Source organism: Oenanthe melanoleuca, chromosome 19, assembly GCF_029582105.1.
Source record: "Oenanthe melanoleuca isolate GR-GAL-2019-014 chromosome 19, OMel1.0, whole genome shotgun sequence".
NCBI lineage: Eukaryota > Metazoa > Chordata > Aves > Passeriformes > Muscicapidae > Oenanthe > Oenanthe melanoleuca.
In genome coordinates, this window is record NC_079352.1 from 7,748,752 (window position 1) to 7,776,667 (window position 27,916).

General features: G+C 52.3%; 1 protein-coding gene across 5 annotated transcripts in view; it reads left to right on the forward strand.

The window, feature by feature from the left end:
- The first annotated feature begins 447 nt into the window (after positions 1 to 447).
- GTF2IRD1 (GTF2I repeat domain containing 1) overlaps positions 448 to 27,916 on the forward strand; it is a 69,791-nt gene continuing 42,322 nt past the window's right edge. For all 5 annotated transcript variants that reach the window (XM_056506883.1, XM_056506885.1, XM_056506884.1 and 2 more), the window contains exons 1-3: positions 448 to 530; positions 23,609 to 23,737; positions 25,798 to 25,939. In XM_056506883.1, the coding sequence (XP_056362858.1) occupies positions 23,615 to 23,737; positions 25,798 to 25,939 (265 nt within the window). In that variant the 5' untranslated portion in view covers positions 448 to 530; positions 23,609 to 23,614. The remainder of the gene's footprint in view (positions 531 to 23,608; positions 23,738 to 25,797; positions 25,940 to 27,916) is intronic.

The following is a 27,916-nucleotide window of genomic DNA, read 5'->3' on the forward strand; positions in this document are numbered from 1 at the left end:
GCCGTGCCAACACCAACAGGTGGCGACACGAGCCCAGGGCACCCCCGAACCCCGCGGCGCGGGGACGCGCCCGCCCGGCCCGGAGCGCTCTGCGCGCCCCCGGCGCGGCGCGCACGGCGCTCGGAGCTCGCCGCCCTCCCGAGCCCCCCCTCCCGATCTCGGGCTGCTTAATCCCGTGTGTAAAGGGCAGCCAATGGATGCGGCCGTTGCGCGGGGTTGGGATTAGCGGCGGGGCGAATGGCTGGCACTTTTACTGGGATTACAGAACAAAGAACTGCTGTCCCTGCCCGATTTGGGGTGGGAGGAAAAAAAAACAAAAAACCGACACAAAACCAACGGCACCCCCGCGGGGTTCTTTCCATTCCTTTAGGCCCCCGTCGGGCTGTACCGGCTCCGCCCGGGAAGCGGCGGGAGGCGGCGGGAGGCGGCTCCATCCCGGCCCCCGCCCGCCCCCGCCGCCCCCGCCGCTCCCGCCGCTCCCGCGCAGCCTCGCCGGGGGAGGCAGCAGCGCCGCGCCCCAGCCGCCCGCGGTAAGGAAAAGTTTTGGCCTCCCCTCCCCTCTCGCCGGGTCCCCTCCCCAGCCGCAGCCGCGGCCCTGCGGGGGTGGTCGGGGCGGTGGGGCGCAGCGGGGTTTTGGGGCTGGGGGAGCGCTGGGGGTGGGGGGATCGCGCTGAGGGATGCAGGGGGATCTCGGGATTCGGGGAGGGTTCGGTGCGCAGGGCAGCGTTCGGGATCCGGGGGTGGTGCTGAGGGATGCAGGGGGAATCAGGATTCGGGGAGGGTTCGGTGCGCAGGGCAGCGTTCGGGATCCGGGGGTGGTGCTGAGGGATGCAGCGCAGGACATCGGGGCGCGGGTGAGCGCTGGGGGATGCGGAGGGGCAGCAGCGCTGCTGTAGGGGCGATACGGCTGCGGGGCTGCGAAACCACAGCAGGGACAGGGGATGCCGGTGGGCAGTGATGGGGCTGCTTTAGGGCTGAGGGATGCTGGGGGGATGGTGAGGCTGCGGGATTCGGGGGGATGCTAGGGCTGGTGGGGGTTGATAGGGCTGTAGGGGTGCAGTGTGGCATCAAGGCATGGGGGATGTTGGGGAGAAATAGGGGGGGATGCTGAGATTGTTAGGGCTGGAGGGATGCTGGGGGAGGAATGCCAGGCTCATCAGTGTGGGAGAGTTCAGGAATACTGGGAGCGGATGTGTTGGGAGACGCTGCAGGGCAGTAGGGCTGGGGGAGGGCATTAGGGCTGGGGGATGCTGCAGGGCAATAGGGCTTGGCAGGGATTCTGGAGGTATTAAGGTTGGGAAGGATATTGAAGATCTGTAGGGCTTGGAGAAGCTGGGGATATTAGAGCTGATTGGGGTTGGGAGGGTCATTAGGGCTGGTAGGGGAATGCTGGGGTGATGATGGGCCGTGGGGGCTGTGAAGGGGTGCCAGGAAGCAGTAAGGCTGGAGGGCATCAGGAATTGGGGGTGATGGTGCTGCAGAGGGGGTGCAGGGAGCAGTAGAGCTGGGTGGCTGCTGGGAGCACTGGATAGGGGATGGGTAGGTCAGGCTGGCCCTCGGTGGTGGCCTGGATCCTGAAGGCAATTCCAGGACCACTACCTGCCCTGGCTGCATTGGACAGTGCCAGGAAGGAAGGGAGGGAAGCAGGGCTCTGCTGGAGCTTGCCTCTCTTCGCTGCTGTGGGGATTGGCAGCAGGGCTGCTGGAAATAGAAACACGGTGTGGAGCTGATGAAGCACTTGGGGCTTAGCTGGGCTGGTCACTGGCCTTGGCTCTGTGGCCCATGGCCTGGAGGAACAGGCATCTCTGCAGGGGCAGGTGGAGGATTTTTGGTGCTAAGGGATGACTGTGATAGGGAGAAAGTTGCTCCCTGAGGAGCAGGTGCCCTTGTCCTTCCAGCGTGTGGGGCTGGCAGTGGGTTTATCTGGGATAAGCTCCAAATTGCAGTGATCCTATTAATGCCCTTGTGCAGGAGTGAGCCCTGGAGCTGGCAGGGCTGTGCAGGTGGTGCTGGGTGTTTGTGGGGGCTCTGGGCACAGCCAGGCGAGGGCACTTCGGGAGGGGATGGTGCCACTGACACCATGGCAGAGCCACGGGGCTGGGTGCCATGGGCACTTCAGGGCTGCTCACCCAGCCTGCTGCCACATCCCTCTCCTGCCAGTGTGCGAGCTGTGGACATTGGAGCCACCTGGGGACATCAGCATGGGGCCTTGTGTAACGGGAGCCCTGGGCTGCAGGGTGCCTGCTCTTGGTGCTGCTCCTGCTGAAGGAGCTGTCGGAAGTGCTGCAGCTGGGGAATGTGAATGTGAGATGGGAGCTGTGGATGTGAGAGTCTTTAATTCCACAGAGTGCCCAATAAGGCACCCAGACCCATTAAGCTGTTAGTTGCCTATCTGAGGCCACAGAATCCCCTTCTGTGGAAACTGCTGCAGCGTTTGTTCTGAGATGAGGAGGCAGAATGGGGACCACCAGGATGAGATCTGACCCTGCTGGCAGCCAGGGTGCTGAGATCCATGTCCCACTCCTGTGCTGCAGCCCCTGCAGGCAGAGCAGCCAGCCTGGCACAGCAGCACGTGCTGCCATGGGAGCAGTGTCAGCAGCGTGTCAGGATCGTGTGTCAGGGCAGGGTCCTTTCATGGACACCCGTGGGTCCCTGCTCTTCTCCCTTTAGCCTTGCAGAGCCAGAGTCCCTGTCACCACTGGGTGCCCTGCTTTGGGGCTGTGCCTCTGCTTTTCCCATGCACCCTGGCTCTCAGAGCTGGCATGGCCTCTCAAAGCCACGTTTTTGGGGTGACACCTGCCAGGGATGTGTTGCCACTTTGCAGACAGGAGAAGGGATCAGGCAGCTGCCCTCACATGGTGCTTGCAGAAGCTGAGGAGTGATGCCAGGGATATTCTCTGGTGGCCACTGCTGCCTGCTCTGCTGTCCCTCCTGAGAGGGCTTTCCCATCTCTGGAGCAGCTGCTGGTGCTGCCACTGGTTGCTGTTTGTTCAGGTTTGCTAATGAGAAGCTGAGACGAGTGAGAAGGAAGCTGCTCAAGGACATGTTTAGCAACCTGGCTCTATCCACCTGGGAAAGACAGAGTGCCCTTACTGGCAGCTGTTTTACAAGAATCTTGCAGGTCCTTGCATGGGGCAGGAGGTGATAAGAAAGGTGGGTTTTGGGGCCAGCACAGAGGGTACAGGTCTGGCTGTCCCACAGGGTGTGCATCCCATGTCACTGGAGTGATGCTCTGCTTAAAGGAAGGAGAAAAATACCAAACCCCCAAAGTCCCAGGCCAAGACATGACCTCTGGCTACTGGAGTTAATGGGGGATTCCCTCTGCTTCTCCCACAGGAAATAGCTCAGATGTTTTTTGGCAATTATCAATGCCCTGTACTTCCTTCAGGAATTTTGTCAGCAGCATCCCGGCAGCCAGGCTGGAGGAATGCACAGGGACTGCAGCTGGGTTTTCCCTGCAGGGCTGACCCCTGGGGTGGCTGCAGGGCTTGGTGCTGGTTGTCCCCATCTTGGGCAGTGGTGCTGGTCATTCTGTGAGCTGCCAGCATCCATTTGCAGATGCCTGTGGTGAGAGGAGGTGGTGGTGTTTTGTCATGGAAGAGAATGTGTGAATGCATCCTGCTGCTCCAGAACAACTGGGCTGATGTGCAAGTTGCCACTTCCATGTGGTGGTTTGGGTAAGGGGGATGATGATGGGCCAGGGGCTGTGTTACTGTTCTTGCTTTGCTCCTCCAGCCACGTGTGTTAACACCTTACTGGTGATGACAAAACTTCTTCAGGGCTTTGAGCAGGGAGCAGAGGTTTGCCACCACCAGAGACCTTCTCAAGGGCAGGGAGGAGGAGAGGAAAGGACCTGCTGGGATCCCCTCCCGAGATGGAGGTAGCTATCTGTGAGCTAAATATGTATTTCTTGGCTCGTTCCTTGGGAAGAGCCCAGCTGGAAGCCATGGGGAAGGGCATCTGGAGTCCATCTGGATTGTGGCCAGACAGTGGGGCTGGGGGTAGAGAGCAGCCCCAGCTGGAGGTTTGCAGAGGAGGTGGCAGCTCTTTGCATTCCCAGGACTTTGCTCTGTCCTGTGGCAGCCCTGTCCCTTCACAGGGCATGTACATTTCTTGAAATGTTGTTTTTAAAAAGCAGTCAAGAGCTGCAGGAAGCTGTGGTGGCCTCAGGTGGGCTTTAGGAATTGTGGCCATGGGGATTTCTGACTTGCCATTTTGATGATTTTGGTGCAGCCCCCTTGGTTAAATTTGCTTCAATCCCAAGAGTGGAGGGGCAGTGGGCTGGGCTGGGCTGGGGTGTTTCTGCCAGAGAGACCCCCCAAATCATCTGGGACTTGTGGGACCACCTCTTGTCCCATGCTGGTCCAGGAGCTGCTGCCAAACACCACCTTAGGAACTTACCTAGAGCACAGCAAGGCTCTGCTTGCTGTGGGAGTGAGGGAAAGCATCCCTGAGGTGGGATGCTGTGGAGAAAAGCTCTGGGTACATGGATCCCTTCTTGGAGCAGACTGTGCTGAGCAGTATTTACATTCCTCCATGCAAACAGCTTCTGTTGGAGTTTTCTGGCTTCACTTGTCTTGTCTCTGCTCTGTGCTGGTCTAGCTGGTTTAAAAAGATAATTAATCTCAGTGGAATGAGTAGGGACCAGCAGGAGCATCCCTCTGCTGCTGCACAGCCATGTGGATGTCATTGTCCTTTGCCTCCTCAAAGCCAATCTCCACCTCTCATATGAGGGCTGAGATGTCCATCCTCACTTTCTTTACATCTCTAACATCAAACAGAGCAAGTGCCAGTGGGTGGGTTGGTGTGGACCCAGGATGGGTCCTGTGAATTTGCCATCAAGTGCCCACCTGCATTCCTGAGATTTCTGCCCCAGGAGATTGAAGGGATGAGCCCAGATGCCTCCTGCCCATGGGTGACATCCCCTCTGGGGTGTGCTGGGGTCTGGCAGTGCCCCTGAGCCCCCAGGTGGGTGCAAAAGCTTGTGGTGGGCACCACAGACCTGTTGTTGATCTGCTCCCACAGCCCCACAGGCAGATTAAAACCTGGGAGCCCAGAGGGTGCTTTGAGGTTAGATCCTTCTGGAGATGGCTGGGAAGAAAACTGGTGTGTAGGATGTTTTTAACCATTTTTAATTTTTGGAAAATTTCTTGAACTTTTTGGTCTTGAATGTTTTAGTTTAGTGTGTGTGGATGCTGGTTGCTGCCAGGGTTGTGTGTCCTGCTTGGCTTGGATGTTGCCTGGAGGAAAACCCTCCCCCTGCAATGGATGCACAGGCTTAGGTGCTTCTGAGAGAAAAACAGCAGCAGCAGACTTTGCAGTCCCAAATCCTGGATGAGGGAGGATGGATACATGGGATCCTGGCCATGGGTTGTGCCAGTGGTGTGCCTGTATAGGAACCTTTGGTTTCCTTCTCCCTTGCTAAAAAAAGGTAGAAAACCATCAAGGCTTTTCAACAGGTAACTGTTGTTTGGAAGAACATAGAGGCAGTTGGTCTGGCTTAGGGAAAACTTATGGAGTGGGAGTTTTCCAGAGCAAGATGACACTGGAAAATGAAAACACTGCAGTGGGTGAGAAAAATCTCCATGGTTTTATCTGTTTGCTGTGCTGGAAGATGCTTCACCCACCTTTAAAGGGATGAGTGCATCTCTGTGCCCAGGTTTTGGCAGAGATCACATTCTGTCTTTAGCTCCAGCTGTGTCTGGATGTGTCTGCTGCCTGGGAAGGAGGAGACCTGCTCCACCTACTACTCAGTGCCTTGAGAGGTGACTTTGCCTTGAGGCCCTGGCTGCCAGGTTGCCCATTTGCTCCAGCCCAGCAGCACCAGTGGGTTTGCCCTGGGCACTGGAGGCAGCTCTGGCCATCTCACCCAGCTGGAGGTGGCTCCTGGAGGTGGCTCCTGGAGGTGGGCAGAGCTCCCACGCTGGCAGGATGCACAGATGAAAGGGACAAGCCCAGCCCTGCTAATTGGCAGCAATGCTTGTGGCAGGTATTAACCCTGTGAGTTCATTGGGGCTCAGTGACAGGAAGCTGAGTGGCACTTTGATGGCACCAGAACTGGTGCCAGTGAGGCAGTGCTGCCCTCCCTGCCTGCCCACTGAACTCTGCAGGGTGCTGGGAGGATCTGGGGGAGGCTTGGGACAAGCTGCTGGTCCATCCCTGCTGCAGGGCTGGCATCCCACAGGGACCCTGCTGGCAAGGGTAGGGTTTTCCCTGGATGGGTGCTGCTGCTGCTTGGGCTTTACAAGAGGTACCATGAAGGATGGGTACCATGGTAGGAATGATGAAGGATGCTGAGTCCAGTGGGATGGGTATTGGGATCTGTTTGAGGCTTCCACCAAAGCCACACTCCTTCCCACTGGGCTGGATTTCTGCTTGTTTCACTGCAGGGTAGGAGACAGGGATGGAAAAACCTGTAGGAAAGGCAGGATTATGTCTCCCTAATTAGTAGGGGCCTGATTATCATTTCTTCCCAGAGCTCTGGTAATGATTAAATATGTGGGAATTATCTTTTATTATTTGTATTGCATTATTATTTGGAAGGCTGGGACCCTGTTTGCTGTGCAGACAGGGAATGACAGTCCTTGCCAGGAGGAATGCTGGCTCTGGCGTCCTGCTCTGGCTGGATTGGGGGTTGAGCTCTGTGTGCCCCTGGCATTACCCAAATTGCTACAGCAACTCCCCACCCCAGCACTTAAAAGAATTTAAAGCTTTGAATTGCATGTCTTTTTGCTTGCATGTGAGTCACATCTGGTTTAGTATGGGGAAAAAAAATTAAGTGTATTACTGTGACCTCTAAAATAATGATTTATATAGAGATTTAAAATTACATATATGTATTTTTGGCACCAGGATTGTCAAAGCCCAGGCGTTGGCCACTGCTTTTAGATGCTCTGGCTTTATTGTTGGAGGGCTACAATAAAGCAATCTTGTTAGGTAAACATAATGATGTTATGAGCCACCATCTGCTGAAGAGCTGCTGCAGGGAGCAGGGGGAGCTGCCTGCTGTGCTGCTGCTCCCCTGCTTCTTCCTGCTGTGGTGTCAGATGTGTCCTAGCAGAAATCCTAGCAGAATAGTCATACCAGTGCCAGGTATGGATGGAGAAAGGGCTTCTTCTTATGGCTTCTCCCTCTTAGCCAGCTGGGATATGAGCTGTTGGACCCTTCCAGCTCCCACTGGGGTGAGTGAGGCTGTTGGGGTGATGCTGGGGTCATTGGCAAGTTTCCCAAAAACTGGGCCACCACACTGCTGAGCTGTGGAGACCCAGATGTGCTGGAATGCTCTGGTCTGTGAGGACACCACAAGATGCCACCAGGTCCCTGGGTCCCACAGAATCATCCTTGCTCCCACCCATGCTGGTGGCAGCAGGGACCCCCACACCCCCCTGGGTGCAAACTTGCAGTCACTGGCACGAAGGATTGCACTTGGTCAGTGAAATATGTGAGGAACTTTGCTTGTTTAAAATGCCTTTGGGGTTTGGGGCTTAAATAAACATCCTGGTTGGGGTTTAGGTTGGAGGTTTTCATCCTGGGAAAGGCAGGCGTGGGGGAAGGGAGCTGCACCAGTGCCCCGAGCCTGCCTGCACCTTCTGACAAGGTTAAAAATTGGCTTCATTAGAAGAGGATCACTGGAAATAAATTGCTCTGCACCCTTTAGGGGAATTGCTGGGCTGTAATTTCATCTTGTCTTTCTAGGGAAAAATGCCCAGAAAGCCTTTAAGTGAAATGATAACATTTTACCCTGAGCTAGTTTGGTATTTTTGCCCCCCCCAAATGTGTTTACCTCCGTGTCCTCAGATGAAGTTCATCCAGGATCTTGAATCAAGGAACCATAGAATGGCTTGGGTTGGAAGGAACATTAAAGATCACCTTGTTCCAGATGGGACACCTCCCACTGTCCCAGGCTGCTCCCAGCCCCATCCAGCCTGGCCTTGGACACTTCCAGGGATCCAGGGGCAGCCACAGCTGCTCTGGGCAGCCTGTCCCCTCAAAGGTGGGGTGCCCTGGCACCCCTGCCCCAGCTCCTTGGGAGATGCTGGGAAAGGAGCACTCTGGGCAGCAGGACCCTCGTGAGCAGCACAGCCCAAGCAGAGCGCCCCAGTGCTGTTACTGCACATCCACGGGCAGAAGTGAGTGGGTGGTGACCTTTAACAGGACATTAAACATTTATTAAGCCTGTCAGAATTAGTGTCAGGTGTTTTGGGTTTTTTTGTTTGTTTGTTTAAAATGAGAGGGGAGAAGAAAAGACATGTAAGAGAGACAAGCATGACTGGTGTCCTGAACTGATCAGCCTGATGCATCCCTTCAGATTCTCTGAGAGTGAAAACCTGGCTCTGGGATGGATCCAGCATCCACCTGTGCCCTTCCTTGCTGGATCCTGCTGCACCCATTGCTCCCTCTTGCATCTCTGCCCCTCAAATAGGTTAGGTGGGCTAATTTTCCCCACCTGCCTAAGGGTTTATTCCTTTGGAGGGTGGAAGAGTGAGATCAGCCCCACTTCTCACTGGTGCTGTCATCCCACAGCCACCCACCAGCTTTCCCTATGCCACCCATCTGAGGATTATGTGCTCTCTTGAAAACTTCTTTGTTTCCCCACATTTTGTAATTTATGTACAATACCACTGCTTGTTGAAAAACAAGGTCTTTATCTCTGTGGGAATTACACCTGCAGAAATCCAGCCCTATTGCTGCCTGCACGAGGCTCTCCATGATAAAAGACAACTCCAGCACCACTGCTGTAATGCAAATATTTCCTCTATTTTCACATCTGGCAAGGCTTGGCTCCCCTCTGCACCTCACCTCAGTGCTCTCTGACCATCAACTGCTCAGCTTGGGGCTTGAACCCAAATCAGTTTTCTCCCCATCTTGATTTATTTCTCTCTCCCCTAGCAGCATAAAGTCCTTGAATATATTTTCTCCCCTTTTAGTTATTTTTTTTTCTGCAGGCAAGATGCATCTTTCCCCACTTGCTGGCCTTTGTGTGTGCCATGCCCCTCTTGCGGTGATGCTGATGGACAGAGCAGACAGTGTGTGTCCCTCAGGGCCAGGGGTGCCTGTGGTCCAGGCTGCAGCACACTCCTGCAAAGGGCTATTTTTAACTGCTGGGCTGGGGCTGGGCTGCCACCAATGCACTTGAGCACGTAGGAGTCCTTTATTATTTTAAACATGATCATTCAGAGTAATGTGGAATTGTCTGTGCTGGGGGAGCTGCTGCTGTGGGTGCTGCAGAATGCAGCTTTGGCACCCTGTGGGGGTCTCAGCCATGTCCAGACTGGGTGGGCTTTGCTGTGGCATTGTCCCTGTGGGACATGGTGCAAGAGCAGGAGAGCAGAAGGGGAAATGTCTCCTGTCAGGGCTGCAGGTGAGGATGAGTCTCTTCCTGGTGCTGCTGATGGTTTGCTTGTCCCCATGGCTCCACACTCCCCAAAACCAAAATTGCAGCCACTGGTGCATGTAACATTGCTTGTCTGTGAGCCAGAACCCAAGACCTGGGTTCTGGCTGGGATCTCTCTCTTCTCCCTGCACCCCATAACTGTTTGTGCCTGGATCTGGTTCAGGGAGTGCCAGGCTGGGTCTGTACCCCAGTGTGTGCTCCCTGCCTGAAAGCCATTGTGATACCTGTGGAAAACTCTCCAGCAAACACCATTCCTCTCAGCCCTGTGTGCTGTGGGTGTGCTGATGGGTTTTCTGTCCTCTCCTTTTTACTAACCCACTTTTTCCAGACAGGCATTTAAGCCCAGAACCTTCCTTCCCACTACTGATTTTGCTTTCTGCTTGAGTCAGTGCAGTGCCACTGGTGTTTGGAGGATGCTGTGGAGAGACAGGCTCCACTTTGGGGTGCTTTGTATCCAGGGGGTGGTTTGGGGCTGTAAGAACTGCTCCTTGAAGATGCAGGGAAGATGCAAGATCACACTCAGCTCCTGGGAAAAGCCTCTTCAGGGTGGCTGGGCTGGTTTCTCCTCCCAGTCCCAAATCACTGGCCTTGGGTAGAGGTTAAAGTGCTTCCTCCCATCTTGAGAAAAACCAGCATTTTGCTTTGAATCAGTTTTTGGGGCTCTGTCTGTCAACAGGCTATCAGAGGATGAGGCAGAGTGACTGAAATAAATCCTATTTAAATATTTACCTGCCCACTCTGAAGCAGTTGTGTGTTTATCTCACGTGGAGTGCAGTGCTGTGCTGAGTGCTCGCTGCACCCCTTGCTAATGACTTCCCACCCATGTGAGAGGAGCTGATTGGGAAATGAATTCAGAATCCCAAGGGCCCAGATGTGGGTGCTGTGATGGCTGTGGAGAGGGGACAGAGGAGGGTGAGTGTGCTGCTGCCTGTGCTTTTGGCTGAAGCAAGAGGTGATCTGGGGTTTTGGTGTCGGGGTGATTTGATGTTGGAAAATTCTCATTTTTTGTCGGTTCCTACAAGTTTTGCAGCACATGAGGCTGTGTGGTCTTGGTGGGGTTTGAGGCTGTGCTCAGCAATGTCCTGACCTGGGGTGATGGAGAGGTGACTTGGTTTCTAAAGGTACATTCCCTCATTGCCCAGCCTATGGATGATCACATTGGAGGGTTCCTATTTTTTAACTCAACAAGCTAAGCTGTAGAAAAACTAAGCTGTAAACCCCAAAAATAAGCCATATGCTCTCTGCCTTCCCTGTCACAAGGTGCTCTTCCTTTACTCAGCCCCCAAAATCTCATTTTTTGAGAGCCCAGACCCACCCTGCCTGGTATAACATCTCCTGGGAGCATCACCAGCCAGGAGCTAAGTCAGCATCAAGCCCCTCTCACACTCTCACGGTCTCACAATGCAGATATATTTATTTTCTGTTATTTATGAGGTGCCTGAGCCAAACTCTTGTTTGCCTGGAGGCAAGGAGCCAGGGTGCTTTGTGGCTGCTCTGGCACCCCAGTCCTGCCCTGGGCACCCCAGGAGGGGGTGGCTGCTGGACCTTGGGTGCTGATTTCCCTGCCCTTTATCTGAAGCAGGCTCTGGATTTGGGACGCCGCTTCTCTCGGCGCTGTGTCGGGCGCCAGAGCTGCCGATTAAGGGAAACGTGCCACAAGGCAGGTTTGCTTTGCAGGATTAAAAGCAAATAAATATTTATGCATTATGCAAAGCAGCTCTGATAAGATATGTGTGTCATTGGGAATTTGAAGCTGTTTCAACTTAGCCCTGAGATGAAGGGGTGTGCGTGTCGGTGTGGTATGGGGGCTTAAAGGGATGTTTCTGCTCCTGCTGCAGAAAAATAAAAATAGAGGGGAAAAAACAAGGGGTTTCTTGCTTCTTGAGCTGCTCTGGTCTTGGGTTTCACCATCTCCTGCATCCTTGTGTGTTTAGCTGCAAAAATGGAGAAGAGCCAGGGAGAGAGAGCAGTGCAGGCAGCATTTTGGATGCAAATATAATGCTGGCCCTGCTCCTAATATTCACTGTGTTTACATGTAAATGCAAACAACTGTTGACTTAGTTTCAATAGATAATGTATTTCATAACACAATGGAAATGAGAATTAAGCTGGAATTTAGCAGGAGGGAACATGTGTTTCTGCAAGACCTTGGGCTCTGCTGGCCCCATGGTATTGGGGGACATCTCTGCCAATGATTTCCCTGGGTAATCCTTTCTGAAACTGTGAGCAGGACAGGGGCAGGGCTGGGTGGCTGCAGGTTCAGGGAGCTGAGCTGACCCACTGGCAAGCAGGGGCAGATCTGGGCTGGTTTCTTTCTGGGAAAGAAGGGTCTCATGCTCTGGGCTGGGTTGAGGTGTCAGGGAAGGGAAGTGCTGTCCCAAGCTGCCATGTTGAGCTGGAGTGATGACAAGTCCTGGGAAGGAGGAGCTATCACCAGATAGGTCACCTTGTCCTGATGTGACTCCAGGCAGAAACACGTGGGAGAGGACCTGGCTTGTTTTGTGGCCAGGTCCTGGCCAGCCTGGAGCCATCCCAGCAGGGCTCCCTGGGGCCAGCCCAGCCACCCTCTGGCTTAGGGCTGGGATCAGAGCACCCCTCCCACAGCATGTGCCCTAGGCTGGCACACTCCCCACCCCACTGCAGCCCAGATCCCTCTGGGAGCACCAGGGGAGAGCTTGGCCCCACAGCAAACCCCTCAGGATGCTGTGCTGTCCTGCCCAGGTGAAGGTTCTGGTGTCTGTGCAGTTCCTCAGAGCCCTCAGAGGCAGAGGTGCTGTCCTTAGGTGTGGGTCTGTCCCATCCATCTGTCCCTGTCCCATGGCAAGGCTTGTGGGGCTCAGGGCTCAGTGCTAAAAAAAGCCAAGCCCTGGTGGATGTGGGGGTGGTGTTGGGGTGTACACCCAAGATGTTTTAGACATAGGAGAATCTCCCACAGGAGCTCTGGGGATGGTCACACACCTTCTGGAGGTGGCTGCAGCAGCAGTGGGGTCCCTGGGGCTGCACGCAGGAGCTGGTGTTGCTGGATGCTGGGCAGCCCCACTGCCATCCCCAGGGATTCCCATGGAAGGTGATGTCCCCGTGGGGCTGGAGGGAGCCGTGGCACCCGCAGCTGTTCGGGTCTGGCAGCAGCAGCTGAGCCTTGGCAGGGCTGGCATGGGAAAGGGCAGGTTTTGGGGCTGGTGTGGTGGCCAGAGGCTGCCTGGGGAGGAAATGGGGATCCTGGCTGGCTGCTCCTCCCTGCAGCACTGTCAATACCTGCCCCACCTGCCGGGTCACAGCAGGGCGGGTGCTGGCTTCAGCCCAGCTCCTGCAGTGCCAGTGAGTCACTGCCCTGTGCAGGTGCCCAGCTCTGGCACTGGGTGCAAGGAGCTGCTGGCACTCCACACACATGCTCCCAACTGTGGGGCTGGGATCACCCAGGACCTGCTCTCACCTTTGTGACTCATCCCATAAAGTAAGGGAGAAGGGAGCAGGGAGCAGACAGGAGTGGGAAACTCAGCATGGGATGCTCCCATCCCTGAGCCTTCTTTCATCCCTTTAAAAAGCCATTTTATTTTTTTAATGAGTTTATTTATGTAGCCAGCTTGGATTAGCAAACAGCCCATCCTGTAACATGGAATACTCAGCACTGAGGCACCAGTAACCAGAGAGAAATACTAGAGATAAAATTAAACATAATGAGATTATGTGGTATCTCTCTGTCAGGGACCACCTTATGCAGAGCAAACTAATTGCCTGTGCAGAGCAGAAAGTGGGTGATGAGCAGTGTCTGGGAGCTGGGGAGGGGTGGGTGCCATCAACAGCAGCTTTGCAGAAGGAAAAAGTATTGGGGTTGAGTGCTGAGGAGCAAGATGAGAAGCCCAACAGCATTTGGGGGACTGGGATGGAGCATCCTCTGCTCAGCCCTTGTGGGCTCATTGTCCCCAGCAATGAGTTGCTGCTGCTAGGCTTTTGTGTATTTGCAGTTGGAGTAGTCTTTTGCTAGAATAATAATAAATAATAATCATAATAATTATTGGTTTTAATAATAATAATCTGGAGCAGTGTCTGGTTAGATGGACAAGGTGGACATGCCAGTTGAGGCAAGAGCCTGGATAGGGCACTGAGCACTGTTCAGAGAAAGCAAACCCCCTACCAGGGTGTGGGGCCAGGGCTGCAACACCAGGGGCATCATATGTATGGGATTTTTCCTTAATTTAGTGGGGAGAAAAAATATACTTTAAAAGCAAAAAAGCATTTGTCTGTGTAATATAAAATTCAAGTTAGGCTTCTAGTGATTTCATGGAAAACAACAAGGCTTTTTATATTGGCTCTTGGGGTAGGAGGAGAGCAGGCTAGAATAAAGATTTACAGTCTTTGGGAGATTAAAGGCCCTTGGTACATTGTTCAAATACCACGAGATTAGTTTCCAAGGAGACGGATACCAGTTGCCATAGGCACCGGGGGCCAGGAATTAGGATTGCGATTTTTTATCCTGATCACGCAACCAGTAGCTGAATGCTGTTAAAACTGGGCTTTAAATATCCCCAGTGTTAGTGTGTGCTCTGCTGAGCCAGAGGCAGGGGCAGAGTGCCCTGCTCCAGCACCCACTCAGTGCAGGGGTGCAGGGCTGGGAGCCCAGCTTGGTGCAATCCCAAGACCTGCCCTGCAGGTTATCCTATGGCTTCTGAGTTCATTTCACCTCATTTTTTTTTCTCTGAGCAAGGGATTGCCAGCATCTTCTTGCCATAACCAGCAGTCATGGTGGTGCAGGAGCTGGGGATCATCACAGATTCATGGAGTCATGTGGTTTGAAAGGGACCTTAGAGGTCATCTGGTTCCACCCCAACATGGGCAGGGACACCTTTCATTAGACCAGTGGGATGTACCAAGGGGTAGAATTATCAGCCTGCTAATTTTGGCTTCCCCATGCCTCTTGCTTCTGGGAAGTGCAACCTGAGCCCTGGCATTTGAGGTGCCAGATCTGCATCTCTCCTTCTAGGAACTGCCAAGTGTGCTTTTGTATGGGAAGGGGTGCTGAGCTCCCTGCTGCAGGCAGGGTTTTGGGGCTGGGCATCCCCCTGGGGAGGGAGGCTCAGCTCCGGGAGCACCAAGTCCCTGTGGCTGGGTGGTTCTGCTCACCATGAATCTCATCGTGGCCTCACTGGCCCAAACCATTCATGTGGGGCTGCCAGGGCAGGATCCAGCTTTCCATGCATGGTGCTTTCAGCATCCCTCCTTCTATGATGGGAATGCTCCAATTAACGCTTCTTTCCCCCTTGTTTTTCTTTGAAATTTCTTTAATAAATGAAGAAGCAGTTGCTGGAAGCAAGAGCTTCTGTGCCTGCCTGCCGTGAGATTGCAGCATGGAAACTTGTCTGGAGCTGAGAGCAGTGCTGCTGGAGCTGCACAGGCAGTGATCCCCAGCAGCTGCCATGCCATGCAAGTGTTTATCCTGGGGGAGATGAGACACAGCTTCTGAAGGGCACTTGATCCTCTTCTATCTCTCTTTGCACTAGACAGAAGCCTACTGTAGTTTTACTGTATTATGTTAAGGTATGCACCTGGGCTGAGCTTAAGGAAATCAAGGTGGCAGCAGAATGCAATGCCCTGGCTGGAGATGGAAAGTGAAATTCCTGTGGTAGACACTTTTCCCTGTGGGAGCCCCTAGTTTGTTCTTTGCTTCTTTTATCAGTGGGACTAAACCACAGCAGGTGCCAGATTATCCAGGGAAGCAGGGCCGAGGCAGCGACGCTGGTGAATGTTGTGCCAGTGTGTATGTGAGCAGCTTTTCCAGCAGGTGCCTTGGGATTTGTGGGTAAAATAAAACAGGGAAGGAGGTGTTGGGTCATGAGAGTTTGCTCTGCCCTGTACTGCCGACTTGGAAGGAATCAGGGGAGGTACAGGGTTTGGGAGAGGCAGCGAGGTAAGAGCTGGCACAAAGCAGTGCCTGTATCCTCACTGTGGTCCAGACTGCACCAGAGGGTGTTTGCCCCCAGCTCTGCTGCTTTCAGTCTTTGGAGAAAGGTATCACCTTGAAAAGCTGGTAAAAGCTTGATACCTTTCAGTCCTGGAAAAGCTGCAGCCCATGGCTTGGACAGAAGCACTCTGTGCTGGGTTAAGAACTGGCTGGATGGCAGAGCCCAGAGAGTGGTGGGGATGGTGCTGCAGCCAGCTGGGGATCAGTCACCAGTGGTGTCCCCCAGGGCTCTGTGCTGGGGATCAGTCACCAGTGGTGCCCCCCAGGGCTCTGTGCTGGGGCCAGGCCTGGTCAATATTTTCACTGATGGATGAGGGTATTGAGTCCACCACCAGTAAATTTGCAGGTGGCACTAAGCTGGGAGTGTGTGTCCATCTGTTGGAAGGTTAGGAGGGCTCTGCAGAGAGACCTGGACAGGCTGGATGGATGGGCAGAGACCAACAGGATGAAGTTTAACAAGTCCAAGTGCCGAGTCCTGCACTTTGGCCACACCAACCCCTGCAGTGCTGCAGGCTGGGACAGAGGGCCAGGCTGAAAGGGACCTGGGGTACTGCTCAGCACTGACTGAGCATGAGCCAGCAGTGTGCCCTGGTGGCCAGGAAGGCCAGGAACAGTGGCCAGCAGGAGCAGGGAGGTCATTCTTCCCCTGCACTCAGCCCTGGTGAGGCCACACCTTGAGTGCTGGGCCCAGTTCTGGCCCCTCAGCTCAGGAAGGGCCTTGAGACGCTCGAGTGCGTCCAGAGGAGGCAACGAGGCTGGAGAGGGGCTGGAACACAAACCCAGTGAGGAATGGCTGAGGGAGCTGGGGTTGTGGAGCCTGGAAAAAGGAAGGGCCAGGGGAGACCTTATCCCTCTACAACTCCCTGAAGGTAAGGCTCGGTCTCTTCTCCAGGCCGCACTGACAGAATGAGAGGACACAGCCTTAAGCTGCACCAGGGGAAAAAATTCTTCACTGAAAGAGTGACTGAGTGCTGGAATTGTCTGCCCAGGGAGGTGATGGAGTCACCATCCCTGGATGAGTTTAAAAAAGACTGGATGTGGCACTCAGTGCCATGGTTTAGTTGATGAGGAGGTGTTAGGTCGTGGGTTGGACTTGATGATCTCAAAGGTCTTTTCCAAACCTAGTTCATCCTGTGATTCTGTGAAAGCAGCAAAATAAAAGGGAATTTTTGGATGTGTGGAGAGATGTGGCAGCAGGACCAGGTTTGGCACAGACACCCATGTTTAGGGGATCAGGTGTGTCCTCAGCAGATGCTTTTCCCATGGCACTGATGTCCCTCAAAACCCAGAGCTCCTTGCTTGTCCCAGGAGGGCTGTGCTGCAGGGGCACCCACACACAGGGCATGGATTGGGGCTTCTCAGGGTGTTTAGACAGCTGAGGGTATTTCTGGGCATTGTGTGAGTGCCCTGGGCCAGAGCTGTGTCTGCTGTAGCACTGACATTGGTGCTAATGGGGCAGCTCCCAGCCACGTGTCAGGGACACAGTAAACATCCTGGCATGGGCATGGTTGAGATGGAGGTGATGCTACAGAGGCTGAAGGCTGGCCCTGAATTAGGTGGAAGGGATTAGGGTTAGCAGGTCAGGACAGCTGGGTTAGAGCATATTGCCCATGTGGAGCAGGTATCTCAGCACTGCAGCAGAAATCCCAAGCACAGCTTGGAGCTGTCACAGTGCTCCTGTGTCCAGGATGGCTTTGGTCACATCTGCTCCACTCATACTGGTTTTTGCTTAAGCAATTAGAAAAAAAACCACAATTGGAAATTCAAGCCTGCCCTAGCTTTTGCCCTTGCTGTGGCTGATGTGGTTTCCAGGGCTTTTTGCTCAAATGGCTCCAGCTCACCAGACACCTCACTGATCAAAACTACCTGCAAAAAAGGGACCTCCAAAATCCCTGGGTGGAGTGGGACAGGGAAATACCCTCTGAGTCACATTGGTGAGATAACCCTTAGTGTGGGTCCTGCCCAAAGTGATGTCCTGAGTAGGACAGGGATGGGCCCTCACTTGGAGCAGGGACACAGTCCTGGTTCCAGCAAAGGACATTATTTCACCCTCTAGGTCAAATCAGAATGACTCCTGATCAATTTTAAACATGTTCAATGATAGCCAGGGTTAATTGCTGAAGTATCTTCCAGAGCCAGTGTAAGCTTTAAAAATTCCTTTAAATGTTCCCTTATGGAGTAACAGGCAATTACAAATAAAATCATGGTCATCTGATCATTGTGTTCATGGGCTGGTTGTGTCCTCCCAGCAGGTGGGCTTGAGGGCACTGTCCTGCTCCCTTGGTCTTGGGGGGATAGAGGTGGCTGAATGTGGTGCACAACACCCTGTGGTCAAACATTTCAGATGGCCAAGAAACCCAAGTACCTTTAAAAGTCTCCCACCCCCAGCTGTGTTTTCCCCTGCTCTAATATATTAATATATCCCCAGGCTGTCCCTCTACTACCCAGAAGGGTAAAGGGCCTGCAATCCTGTAATCCATCTGAAGGCTGACCTCTAATATATATATAAAATTGTTTTAAATTTTTATTTTGCTGGAACTGTGTTTGATTCATTAGGACCTCTCACCATCTCATCAGAACCACTGAGGCAACAGGTAGCATTTTCCTGGAAAAATGCATATGTGGATAATTTCCTGCCACTATTGTGTGGCATTTTGGACAGGACAAGTGCAATGGTCAATTTTTTTTCTTTCCTCTTCTTCTTCTTCTTCTTCTTCTTCTTCTTCTTCTTCTTCTTCTTCTTCTTCTTCTTCTTCGTCTTTTTATTTTTTTTTTTTTTAACCCCCAGTGTGCTGAATAGCCAAAGCTCTCCTTAATTTCAATTCCTGTTTAGCTCCCTGAACAGGGAATTTGTCCACACCATCAGGGTCTTTTTGAGCATCATGGGGGCAGGCATGGGGGATTTTCATGGGGGGTTTTATGGGGGTGTTAGGAACTCCAGAGAGAAGCAGGCAGCACTGGCAGGGTCTCTTTAGGGCTCTCTCTGATGTTCCCTAGCTTTTTGCTTCTCCCTTGCTGGGTGCTGGGTCTGAGCCAGTGCTCTTCCACTTGTTGCCCTTGGGTGTAGTTAAGCTCAGCTTAAGGGCTGGGCTGGAATATGTGAAATATGTGACTGTGCCATCCACCAGTGGGTTTGGGGTGGGCTGCCACACTGAGGATGCTTTTCACTGAGATGTTTTGAGGTCTGATGTCCTTCCCAGGTCCTCAGTACAAGAGATGCTTCACATGGTGGGAATGGACAGGGTTACATTTGTAAGACACAGTAGACCAACAGGAAAAAACAAATTAATTAGTTTAAACCCAATCTGTTCTGGGCCAGTTTGGACAGGGCTTAGAGCACCTGGTCTTGCAGGAAGTGTCTGTGCCCATGGCAGGGGATTGGAATGTGATGGACTTTTAAGGTCACTCACAAACCAAACCATTCCATTGGTCTGTGATTCAGGATTGGTAGAAAAACCCCAGTATTGGTAGAAGTCAGTGCAATAAGCAGCAGCTGTGGGATGTGCTCCATCCCTCCTGGGCATTTAGTCATTTCCATCTCACAGCATCTCCCACTCTGCACTGGGTTTGGCCCTGGATAATTCCCAAAAAGGGGTCATTGCCTTGCCTTTTTTTTTTTGCTGGCAAGGGTGGCCCAGAGGAGTGAAAGTATGGGGGCAGCCAGTAATTCAGTCCAGATTTACAAGTCCTGGACAAATGTTCAGCTTTCCTTGAGGAATGGGATTTTGGGGATTTGTGCTATATAAGGCTTTCACACACAGCAGGTGAGGGACAGGGGGAGGATGGTGGTGGAGGCTCTGTTTCAAGGACCAGGGCAGTGTGGAAACCAGCTCAGCTTAAAAAATAAGATGCTGTTGCTTCTGGCTGTGACGTGGGGTTAAAAATCATTGTAAGGCTTCAGAAGATAAAGGAGGATGAAAACTCTCCCTTTCTTAACAGCAGGAGTACCCTGCAAGTTCAGTTTTTATGTGAGCCAGGGGCATACTGTGTGAGTTGCTGGATCACATAAACCCCCTCTACTTCTCCTAATGGCACCTCTATAATTTGAGGGGTATAATAACAGCTTTCTGGCAGGAAATTTCCTTAGGAGGGTTGTCAGGCTTACTGGTGGGTTTTTTTACTGTTTTGTTAGCTCCAAGGGTTTAGGAATGGTAGTGTGGGATGCACGGCTGGGGATGCTGATCTTGGTGAGATGCTGCCCCATGGAAGTGTTAGAGGGGCTGGGAGGGGCTGTGCCTGCTGTGGGTGCAGGGCTGGGGGCCCTGATCCATTCCCCAGGAGTTCCTGAGCCTCCCAATGAGGCTGGTTTTCCCTTTGCTGCAGCACAGGTGATTCATGAGTGAAACTGCCCCGGGGCCAAGTTTCTAATCTTTCCCAGGATTATCAAGGGAGATGTTGTAAGAGCCAGGCAGGAGATGACATCCTGTGCCAGCTGTTACATAGCACCCTGCTCCCCTGAGAGCACTCTGGACAAGAGATAATGAAAAAATAATACAATTGGATAGCTTAAAAAAAATCCTAAAAAAATATAAAAGCAATCTGCACATGTTTGCTTTGGCCCTGTTGCAGTGGTGTGGTGGTCCCTGAGCCAACCTTTGCTCCTGAGGTTAAGTCTCAGTTTGCAGGGGTGTGATGGGGCTGTAGCAGGAGCAGGACCCCTGTGCAAGGCACATCAGCCCTTTGGTGGTGTCCCAGGGAGGGATCTCAGCAGGACAGGCACAGTGGAGCCCTAGGAAGGGAGGCAGGCTGCTCTGCACCATCCTACCCACCCTGCTCCCTGCTGCCAGCCCAAACTGCTCCAAGAATGGTTTACCCTAGTTTACTTAAAGAGTACTTCCCCTTTAATTACACAAACAACTTCAAGCCTCATGTCTTAATTTGATTTAAATAAGCCTAGCACTTGCTAGTGAAGTTTTTTTCCCTCCCTTTTATTCCACCCTTTCATAAATCCACTGTCATGCTCTTTGTGACCACAAATGATTAAAAGCTTTACTGGAATATTGTCCCCCCATCCCTTAAGATCCCATTGTGTTACTTGGGTCATCTTTTTGTTATGTTTTTGGGTTTTTTTTTTTCTTGTTGAGTGTTTCTTGCTTTTACTTATTAAACAATCAGCCAGGGGAAAGGGATTATTTTTGTCCCCATCTCCTGCAGGAGAGGAGGAAGATGCAAGGACCCTGCCCCAGTTCCCATTGGTGTTATCCCTGTCTTTCCTATTGGTTCCCACTCTGCAGACAGATCCAGTTTGGCTTTGCTTTTTGCAGCCAGGAGAGGAGCATCTTTTCCTGGAAGTGCTGCTTGCTGTGGGAGGCTGTGGCTGAGCAGGTTGGTGCAGCTAGAGCTCTGAGTGGATGCAACCAGCCCCACCAAGGCAGGGACTGGCTCTCCACAATGCTGCTGGAAGACAGCAGAATGTCCATGTCAGAGCAGCTCTATTTACTAATAAGTAGGGCACTCAGAAGCATGTACAGGCATCAAAGTAAAGCTGTTTTCTAAGCAAGTGCTTGGGGGATTAAGAAGGGAGTGATGCTCCCTAGAGCAAGGCAGTGGCTGGTGTCCAGCTCAGCTTGGTGCCCAGCTCAGTTTGTGCCCAGCTCAGCTTGGTGCCCAGCTCAGTTTGTGCCCAGCTCAGCTTGTGCCCAGCTCAGCCTGTGCCCAGCTCAGTTTGGTGCCCAGCTCAGTTTGGTGCCCAACTCAGTTTGTGCCCAGCTCAGTTTGTGCCCAGCTCAGCTTGTGCCCAGCTCAGTTTGTGCCCAGCTCAGTTTGTGCCCAGCTCAGTTTGTGCCCAGCTCAGTTTGGTGCCCAGCTCAGCTTGTGCCCAGCTCAGCCTGTGCCCAGCTCAGTTTGTGTCCAGCTCAGTTTGTGCCCAGCTCAGCTTGGTGCCCAGCTCAGCTTGTGCCCAGCTCAGCCTGTGCCCAGCTCAGTTTGTGCCCAGCTCAGCTTGGTGCCCAGCTCAGTTTGTGCCCAGCTCAGTTTGGTGCCCAGTTCAGTTTGTGCCCAGCTCAGCTTGTGCCCAGCTCAGCCTGTGCCCAGCTCAGTTTGTGCCCAGCTCAGCTTGGTGCCCAGCTCAGTTTGTGCCCAGCTCAGTTTGGTGCCCAGTTCAGTTTGTGCCCAGCTCAGCCTGTGCCCAGCTCAGTTTGATCCCCAGCATTGGCATCACCAGCACCTTTCTCTTTCCTGCCAACTGCAACAAGGCATCTTTTATTAACACAGCACCCAAGAAAACAGAGAATCTCGGGTTGCCTGCCCCTGCAGAGCTGTGCTCAGGAAGCTGCTTGGGAGCTGCAGATGCAATGGGCTCTTGTCTGTCTGTCCATCCATCCATGCCTGCACAAACTGCAGGGCTGGAGCAGGGCAGGCTCCTTCTGGTGTTGCTGCAGCTTCTTGTGATGGTGAAGCTGGAGGTGCCTGGCTGAGACCTGTCCCCAGCATGGGGACACCTGGGGTCTGTGCCCAGCAGCAGGACCATGGGTTCAGTTTCCTGCTTTATTTTCCAAGATGGTTCTTTCCCCCCAGGATCATCATGGAGATGTCCATCAGCTTTGTTAGAAGGTGTCAGATGGGTGGAAGAGGATTTTTCTGGGAGACTCTTAGTGTGGCTGAGGGTCCAGCTCTGCTGTCTGCAGGTGCCAGTGGAGCCCCAGCACTGCTTGGCTGATTTCAGGAGCTGGTGACGTGGGGGAAAACCTGGAGGGCTCATCCAGAGCAATTCCTGAAATTCAGTCGTTATTGTTTAATAGGATTTCTCTCCCCTCTTCATTAGCTTGTTGCAGACCCTTGTAAAAGTTTTCCCAGAGCAGCTGTGGCTGTCCCATCACTGTCAGTGTCCAAGGGCAGGTTGGACCAGGCTTGGAGCAACCTGGGACAGTGGAAGGTGTCCCTGCCCGTGGCAGGGGTTGGAATGAGATGGCCTTTAAGGTCCCTTCCAATCCAAATATTCTGTGATTCTTTCATAAGTTGTGTGTGTTCAGGCACCTGCAGAGATGCCAGCGTGGGGAACTTGTTATTTTGTGCCAAACCCACCATTTCCCCACTTTGATGGGGCAGCACAGCTCTGCTTTGCATTCCAATTCCCTCTGCTTGGGCATGGGTGCAAACTAGGGCAGGAAGGTGAATTTGGGATTTGCCTTTAACCTGTGCTTTCAGTGCAGCTGGGCAGCTGTGGTTATTGACTGAGTGGCAAATTGAGTTATGTGCAGGCAGGTTCATTCATTTCCCTGCCTTCTGCCCATCCAGCCTTGTTAGGGATTCTCTAGCCTCTTTCCTCCGTTTGTGAGCACATGATTTATGATCTGGTTCAAGTGGCTTATGAGCTAACTTGGCACCCTTTATTCATGGGATTAAAGCTGGGTGGTGCCACAGTGCCCTCCAGATGGAGGGGCCATGGCTGGGAGGGATGTGCTGGGTGCTGGGGTGGTGCTGTCTCCAGTGTGGGTGTTTTCAGCAGGGTGAGACCTTGCCTTGGTTTTCCTGCAGTGTTGGCATTACCATGAGTTGAGATGAGATGTGAGCACTGAGGCACAGAAACCTGATGCTGTTGCTGCACTTGTAGCTGGGTCACAGCATTTTTCCCCATTTTGCTGTGAGGGATGGAGATTCTGGGGCTGAGCCTCTTTCAGATATGTGGTCCCTGCACACCCTCATCCTGGTCCCCCTGACACCAAGAGCTGCAGAGTGGGGTGATTTGGTTAGGGAATCCCTGGCCATGAGCTGCATCTCTCCCCTGTGACTCTGACCTGTTTCAGGGACACTTTTGGGTGGCAGGCTGTCCTCTTGCCCAGGACTCAGAGCAGAAGGCACAAGGACAGTCAGCAGGGTGTCCTGGTGGGGACAGCCCCGCTCACAGCTGCCATCAGAGCTTGGGCACAGGATCCTCTGGCTTGCATGGCCACAGGCTGGACTTCTGGGGTGTCCCACCATGGGCTGGTCCAGTGGCCCCTGCACAGTGGTGGCATCTCCTCAAGGGTGAGCTCCTAATGCAGAGATGATCTGGCCACTGCTGGTACACACAGCATCAGCTCCAGGGTTTGATTACAGCTCAACAGCTCCTGCAGTTTCCTGCCTTTAGCACAGGACTTGGGGACTGTGGGGCTCAGGCTGCTCGGGCCTCTCTGCATGCCTCAGTTTCCCTGTGTACCTGTGCCAGCATTGCTCCCACAGCACACGAGGGCAGTGGGGCTTCTGTGGTGATGCTCAGCTCCAGATCTCTGTCAGTAACAGTGATGCATAGCTCTTTCATCTTTTTCTATTTCCAGGTGAATATGGCCTTGGCAGGGAAGCCTTTAGATGTGACATTCACCACCTCCAGAGCTGACCAATGGAACATGGTTTTTCCCCAGAGAGACGAAGTCATCACCAGCTTAGTGTCTGCCTTAGACTCCATGGTAAGAGGGCAGTGGCACCCCTGTCCCCACCCCCTCCCTCCTCTGGCCTCCATTTAGCCAGGCTGGCACAGGATGCCTGGTGAGCTCATTCTGCTCCCCTCTGCTGCTGGAGAGCCCAGGGAGCTTCTGAGAAATAAAAACCCTTTCCTGCCCTGGCAGCCATAAGGATCATAAAGTCAGCACAAGTTAATCTCAGATGTGTATTGTTTTTCCCATTAATATTTATGTTGGTATCAACTGGCTGTAGGGTGGTTAGCTTTTTTTTTTCTTGCTGTTTTACCAATGTTACCGTGAGCATTTACACAACAGCAGAACAATGGCTTTTTATCTCTGAGAACAAAGAAAATAACTTTCATATCTTTTGACGTCGAATTCCCGGTGGAAGCCTTGCCTAAGTCAGCCATGCTTACATAAACAAGATAGCTGTCTGGATTAAGTCTCCTGGACCAGAGCTAATCTTATTTTTAACTGTGAATGTGATCAATAAGGGAGGGTGGATGTGTAGTAACAAATGTCTAATGCAATGAGATGTGCTAAATAGCTCTCTCTTTTTAAAGTCAACTCATAAGTAATGCATTTATCTAGGATATGTTTTCCTCTCTGTGCGGGTAGAGGTTTTTTCATTAATACCAATTTCCTTCTCTTTGACATCACCACCCCACTAAGGAGCAGGTTCCCTGGAGCCTACACACCCCAAGCAGCTTTGATGATTTATATACATGCCATCCTGTACAGCAAATTATGTTACCATAGTTTGGCTTCTTAATGAATATACATTATTATGCAGTCCTTGTTAGGTGCTTGCACTGGGGCCAGGGAGCCAGGCTGCCTCTGAAATTCAGCCTTTATCCCAGTGCTTCACCACTGGCAGGCTCTGTGCTCATTGAAACCCAGCTGCCTGGTAGATAAACCACAGGGCCACATGCATGTCACCAAGCAGGCTTAGGATTTGGATTTGTTCTTCATCCAAATCTCACATACCTTAGCTTTTGTTTATTTTTTAAGAGTTTAACTTTTTACTTGTCCTTGCACTGGGTTTTGAACGAGGTTTCTTTAAAATATCTGTTTTGGGATTTGATTCACTGCCTCCTCGAAGAAGGTGAGCAGGAGGTAAAATGACCTGGTACAGAAGCTGGTTTAAGCCCACACAAGTAAAGCTCATTGTACCTGTGTGCAGGGAGCTGAAGGGAGCTTAGGGGGGTGGTCCATGTAACCCCCCTGCTGTCCTGCTCCTCCCTGGCTGCCAGCATCCTCCAGCTCCTCTGAGGGGTTGTTGATGTGTCTAACCAGGGCTGATGCTGGAAAAATCCCCCTTTTTTACCCATTTACATCATGACCTGGGGATAGCATCTTCCTTGCACCAGTGCTGTAGCTGTAGGAATATGACTCAGGCTGCTGAATAACTATTATAATATAAAAAATACTAATAAAAATACATATACATGTGTATTATGTAGAGCAGGAAGGGCATGTTACATAAAATGGATTATTGGAAGAAGTTTTTTCCATCTCTTTATTGTTTTGCATAACTGTACAAGAAGAATCATTCAACTAATCTGGACTTTGACCATATTAGTGTTCTGCAGCTGAAATAAGATTCCTGTGTTCCTTATTCCATTAGAGCTGGTGGAAAAATGCAAATTGTTATCAGTTGTTGTGTGGTTTTTTTGTTAGATTTTTTTTTTACAGGAACGCTTTCTTTTAAAGCAATGCAATGAAATGTTTATTTTTAGGATAGGAAAAAGCGAAATAAAATGATGGGTAAACAGTTCTTGTTTTCCAGCTGGATATTTTTGTAGAGCTGTAAAGCAGCTGAAATTTTTAGGGGATGTCATAAACCCATGAAATTTTGATATAAACCAGAGCACCGAATGGGGATGGGAATGGGGATGGGGATGGGGATGGGATGGGATGGGATGGGATGGGGATGGGATGGGATGGGATGGGATGGGATGGGATGGATGGGATGGGATGGGATGGGATGGGATGGGATGGGATGGGATGGGATGGGATGGGAGGGAAGCAGGTGCTCCTGTGCTGTGCTGACCGTGCCCCCGCAGTGCTCGGCGCTGGCCAAGCTGAACGCAGAGGTCGCCTGCATCGCCGTGCACCAGGAGAGCGCCTTCGTGCTGGGCACTGACAAGGGCAGGCTCTTCCTCAGCGCCCGCAAGGAGCTGCAGGCTGACTTCCACAAGTTCTGCAGTGAGTATCTGCACAGCAGCACCTCCTTTGCCAAGGCTGGGGCTCCAGCTGTGCCAGCTGTGAGTCCCGCTGCACACGGAGGGGTTGTGGGGTGTCTGTCAGTGCTCAGTGGTGTTTGGAGTGATGGGGAAACTGGGAGGGAGCTGCATGCAGAGCCTCTTCCCTTCCCTGCCAGCCTCTTCCCTGCCTCTTCCTTCCCTGCCACTTCCCTTCCCTGTCTCTTCCTTCCCTGCCTCTTCCTTTCTGTGCCTCTTCCTTCCCTGTCTCTTCCTTCCCTGCCTCTTCCTTTCTGTGCCTCTTCCCTTCCCTGTCTCTTCTTTCCCTGCCTCTTCCCTCCCTGCCTCTTCTCTCCCAAAACACCCCTGAGGTGGCTCAGGGCTGGGTGGCTGCTCTGCTGCCCTGCTGCTGTTAGCCTCCAGCAGTGCTGCCACAGCACTGGAGTGTTTTTTGAGGACTTAGCAGAAATAGTTTGTCCCAGTGATCCTCCCAGGAGCAGAAGGGCTTTCTTGATCCAAGGCTTTTTTATTGGTTTTGGAAAAACAGAAATGGATTTGGCAGCTGGAAGTGTTGGTTGTGAAGTTGCTTATATTTTTGATGGATGAGCAGTGGTGACAGGATACCTTGAGCAGGGACTGTGCTCCCCCAGTCCTAGATCAGGTTTACCAAGTATCTGAGGGATACCTGTATTGCAAGCCTGCTGTCCCAGCTCTGTACCTCTGCAGTTTCCAAAAAGCAGTATGGGAGCTGAAGGAAGGGGGGTGACATTCTGTGGGTGGGGACCTTGTTTCTTGCACAGCACCATCCCCAGCATGCTGCTGCTGTCCTCACTCAGTGCAGGAGCTGGTTGGGATCTGGTTTTGGTGGTGCTGAGCACACCAGACCCAGATCTGTTCTGTGATGGGGTGTCAGTGCAGAGAAATACATGGTGACAGAAAGCACATAGGTGCTTTATCCATTGGAGAGATTGTTCAGGAAGGGTTTTTCCTGGTGCTGTGAAGCTCCAGGTCTTGCCTGCTTGGGCTGTTCTCTGCCTGGCTCTACAGGAGCCATGGCTCTGCCCACCCCTCATCCTGCTGCCCTGGGCAGCTCCTGGCCAGTTCACTATTCCATCCTCTCACAAGAGATGCCATTAGTTATCCTCACTGGATTCTGCAGGACAGGAGGCATTTGGGGGGTGTTTCCTACACCCATGGGCAGCTCTGCCTTCCCTTCCCACCACCCAAGATGTGGATGGCAGTGGGGTGGCCAAAGGGAGGGAACTCCTGTGTGTTTCCTCTGAGAGAGATTGTTCAGTCTGGAGAAGGGTCCAGAGAATCCTGAGAACCCCTTCCAGTACCTAAAGAGGGCTTATAAAAAAGAAAGAAAGTGACTTTTTGCCCAGGCAGGTAATGATAGAACAAAGGAGAATGGCTTTTAACTAGAAGGGGAGATTTAGATCAGATGTTAGTTGGGAATCTTCTTTTGAGTCTTATGAGCTGCTGGGATATGTTCCCAGAGAAGCTGCAGCTGCTCCATCCCTGGAAGTGTTCAAGGCCAGGTTGAACAGGGCTTGGAGCAGCCTGGTCTGGTGGAAGGTGTCCCTGCCCATGGAATCAGATGGCCTTTAAGGTCTCTTTTGACCCAAACTGTTCTCTGATTCCATGACATATCCTTGTTGATGACCTGGCACTAGATCCTGATTCCCCTGTCTTTGGTTTCGTTTATACCTTTGTCAAAAAGAAATAGTCATATCTGGTTGGAAACAGAACTCTTGAGCATGGGGTTTGAGTAAAGTGGGTGATGGTGCAGACAGGGTGAAATGTGATAACTCTGTCTTGAATTATATAGGCCCCTCAACTCCACTCCATAAAGCCCTCTCAATTGTCACATAGTGGAAAGTATCCCTGAAATGCCTTTGATTTCTTGCTGCCCTCTTAGAAAGATCTGAATTAATCTGAAGCAGACATCACTTGGATTTGTAAGAAGCCTCTTAACTCT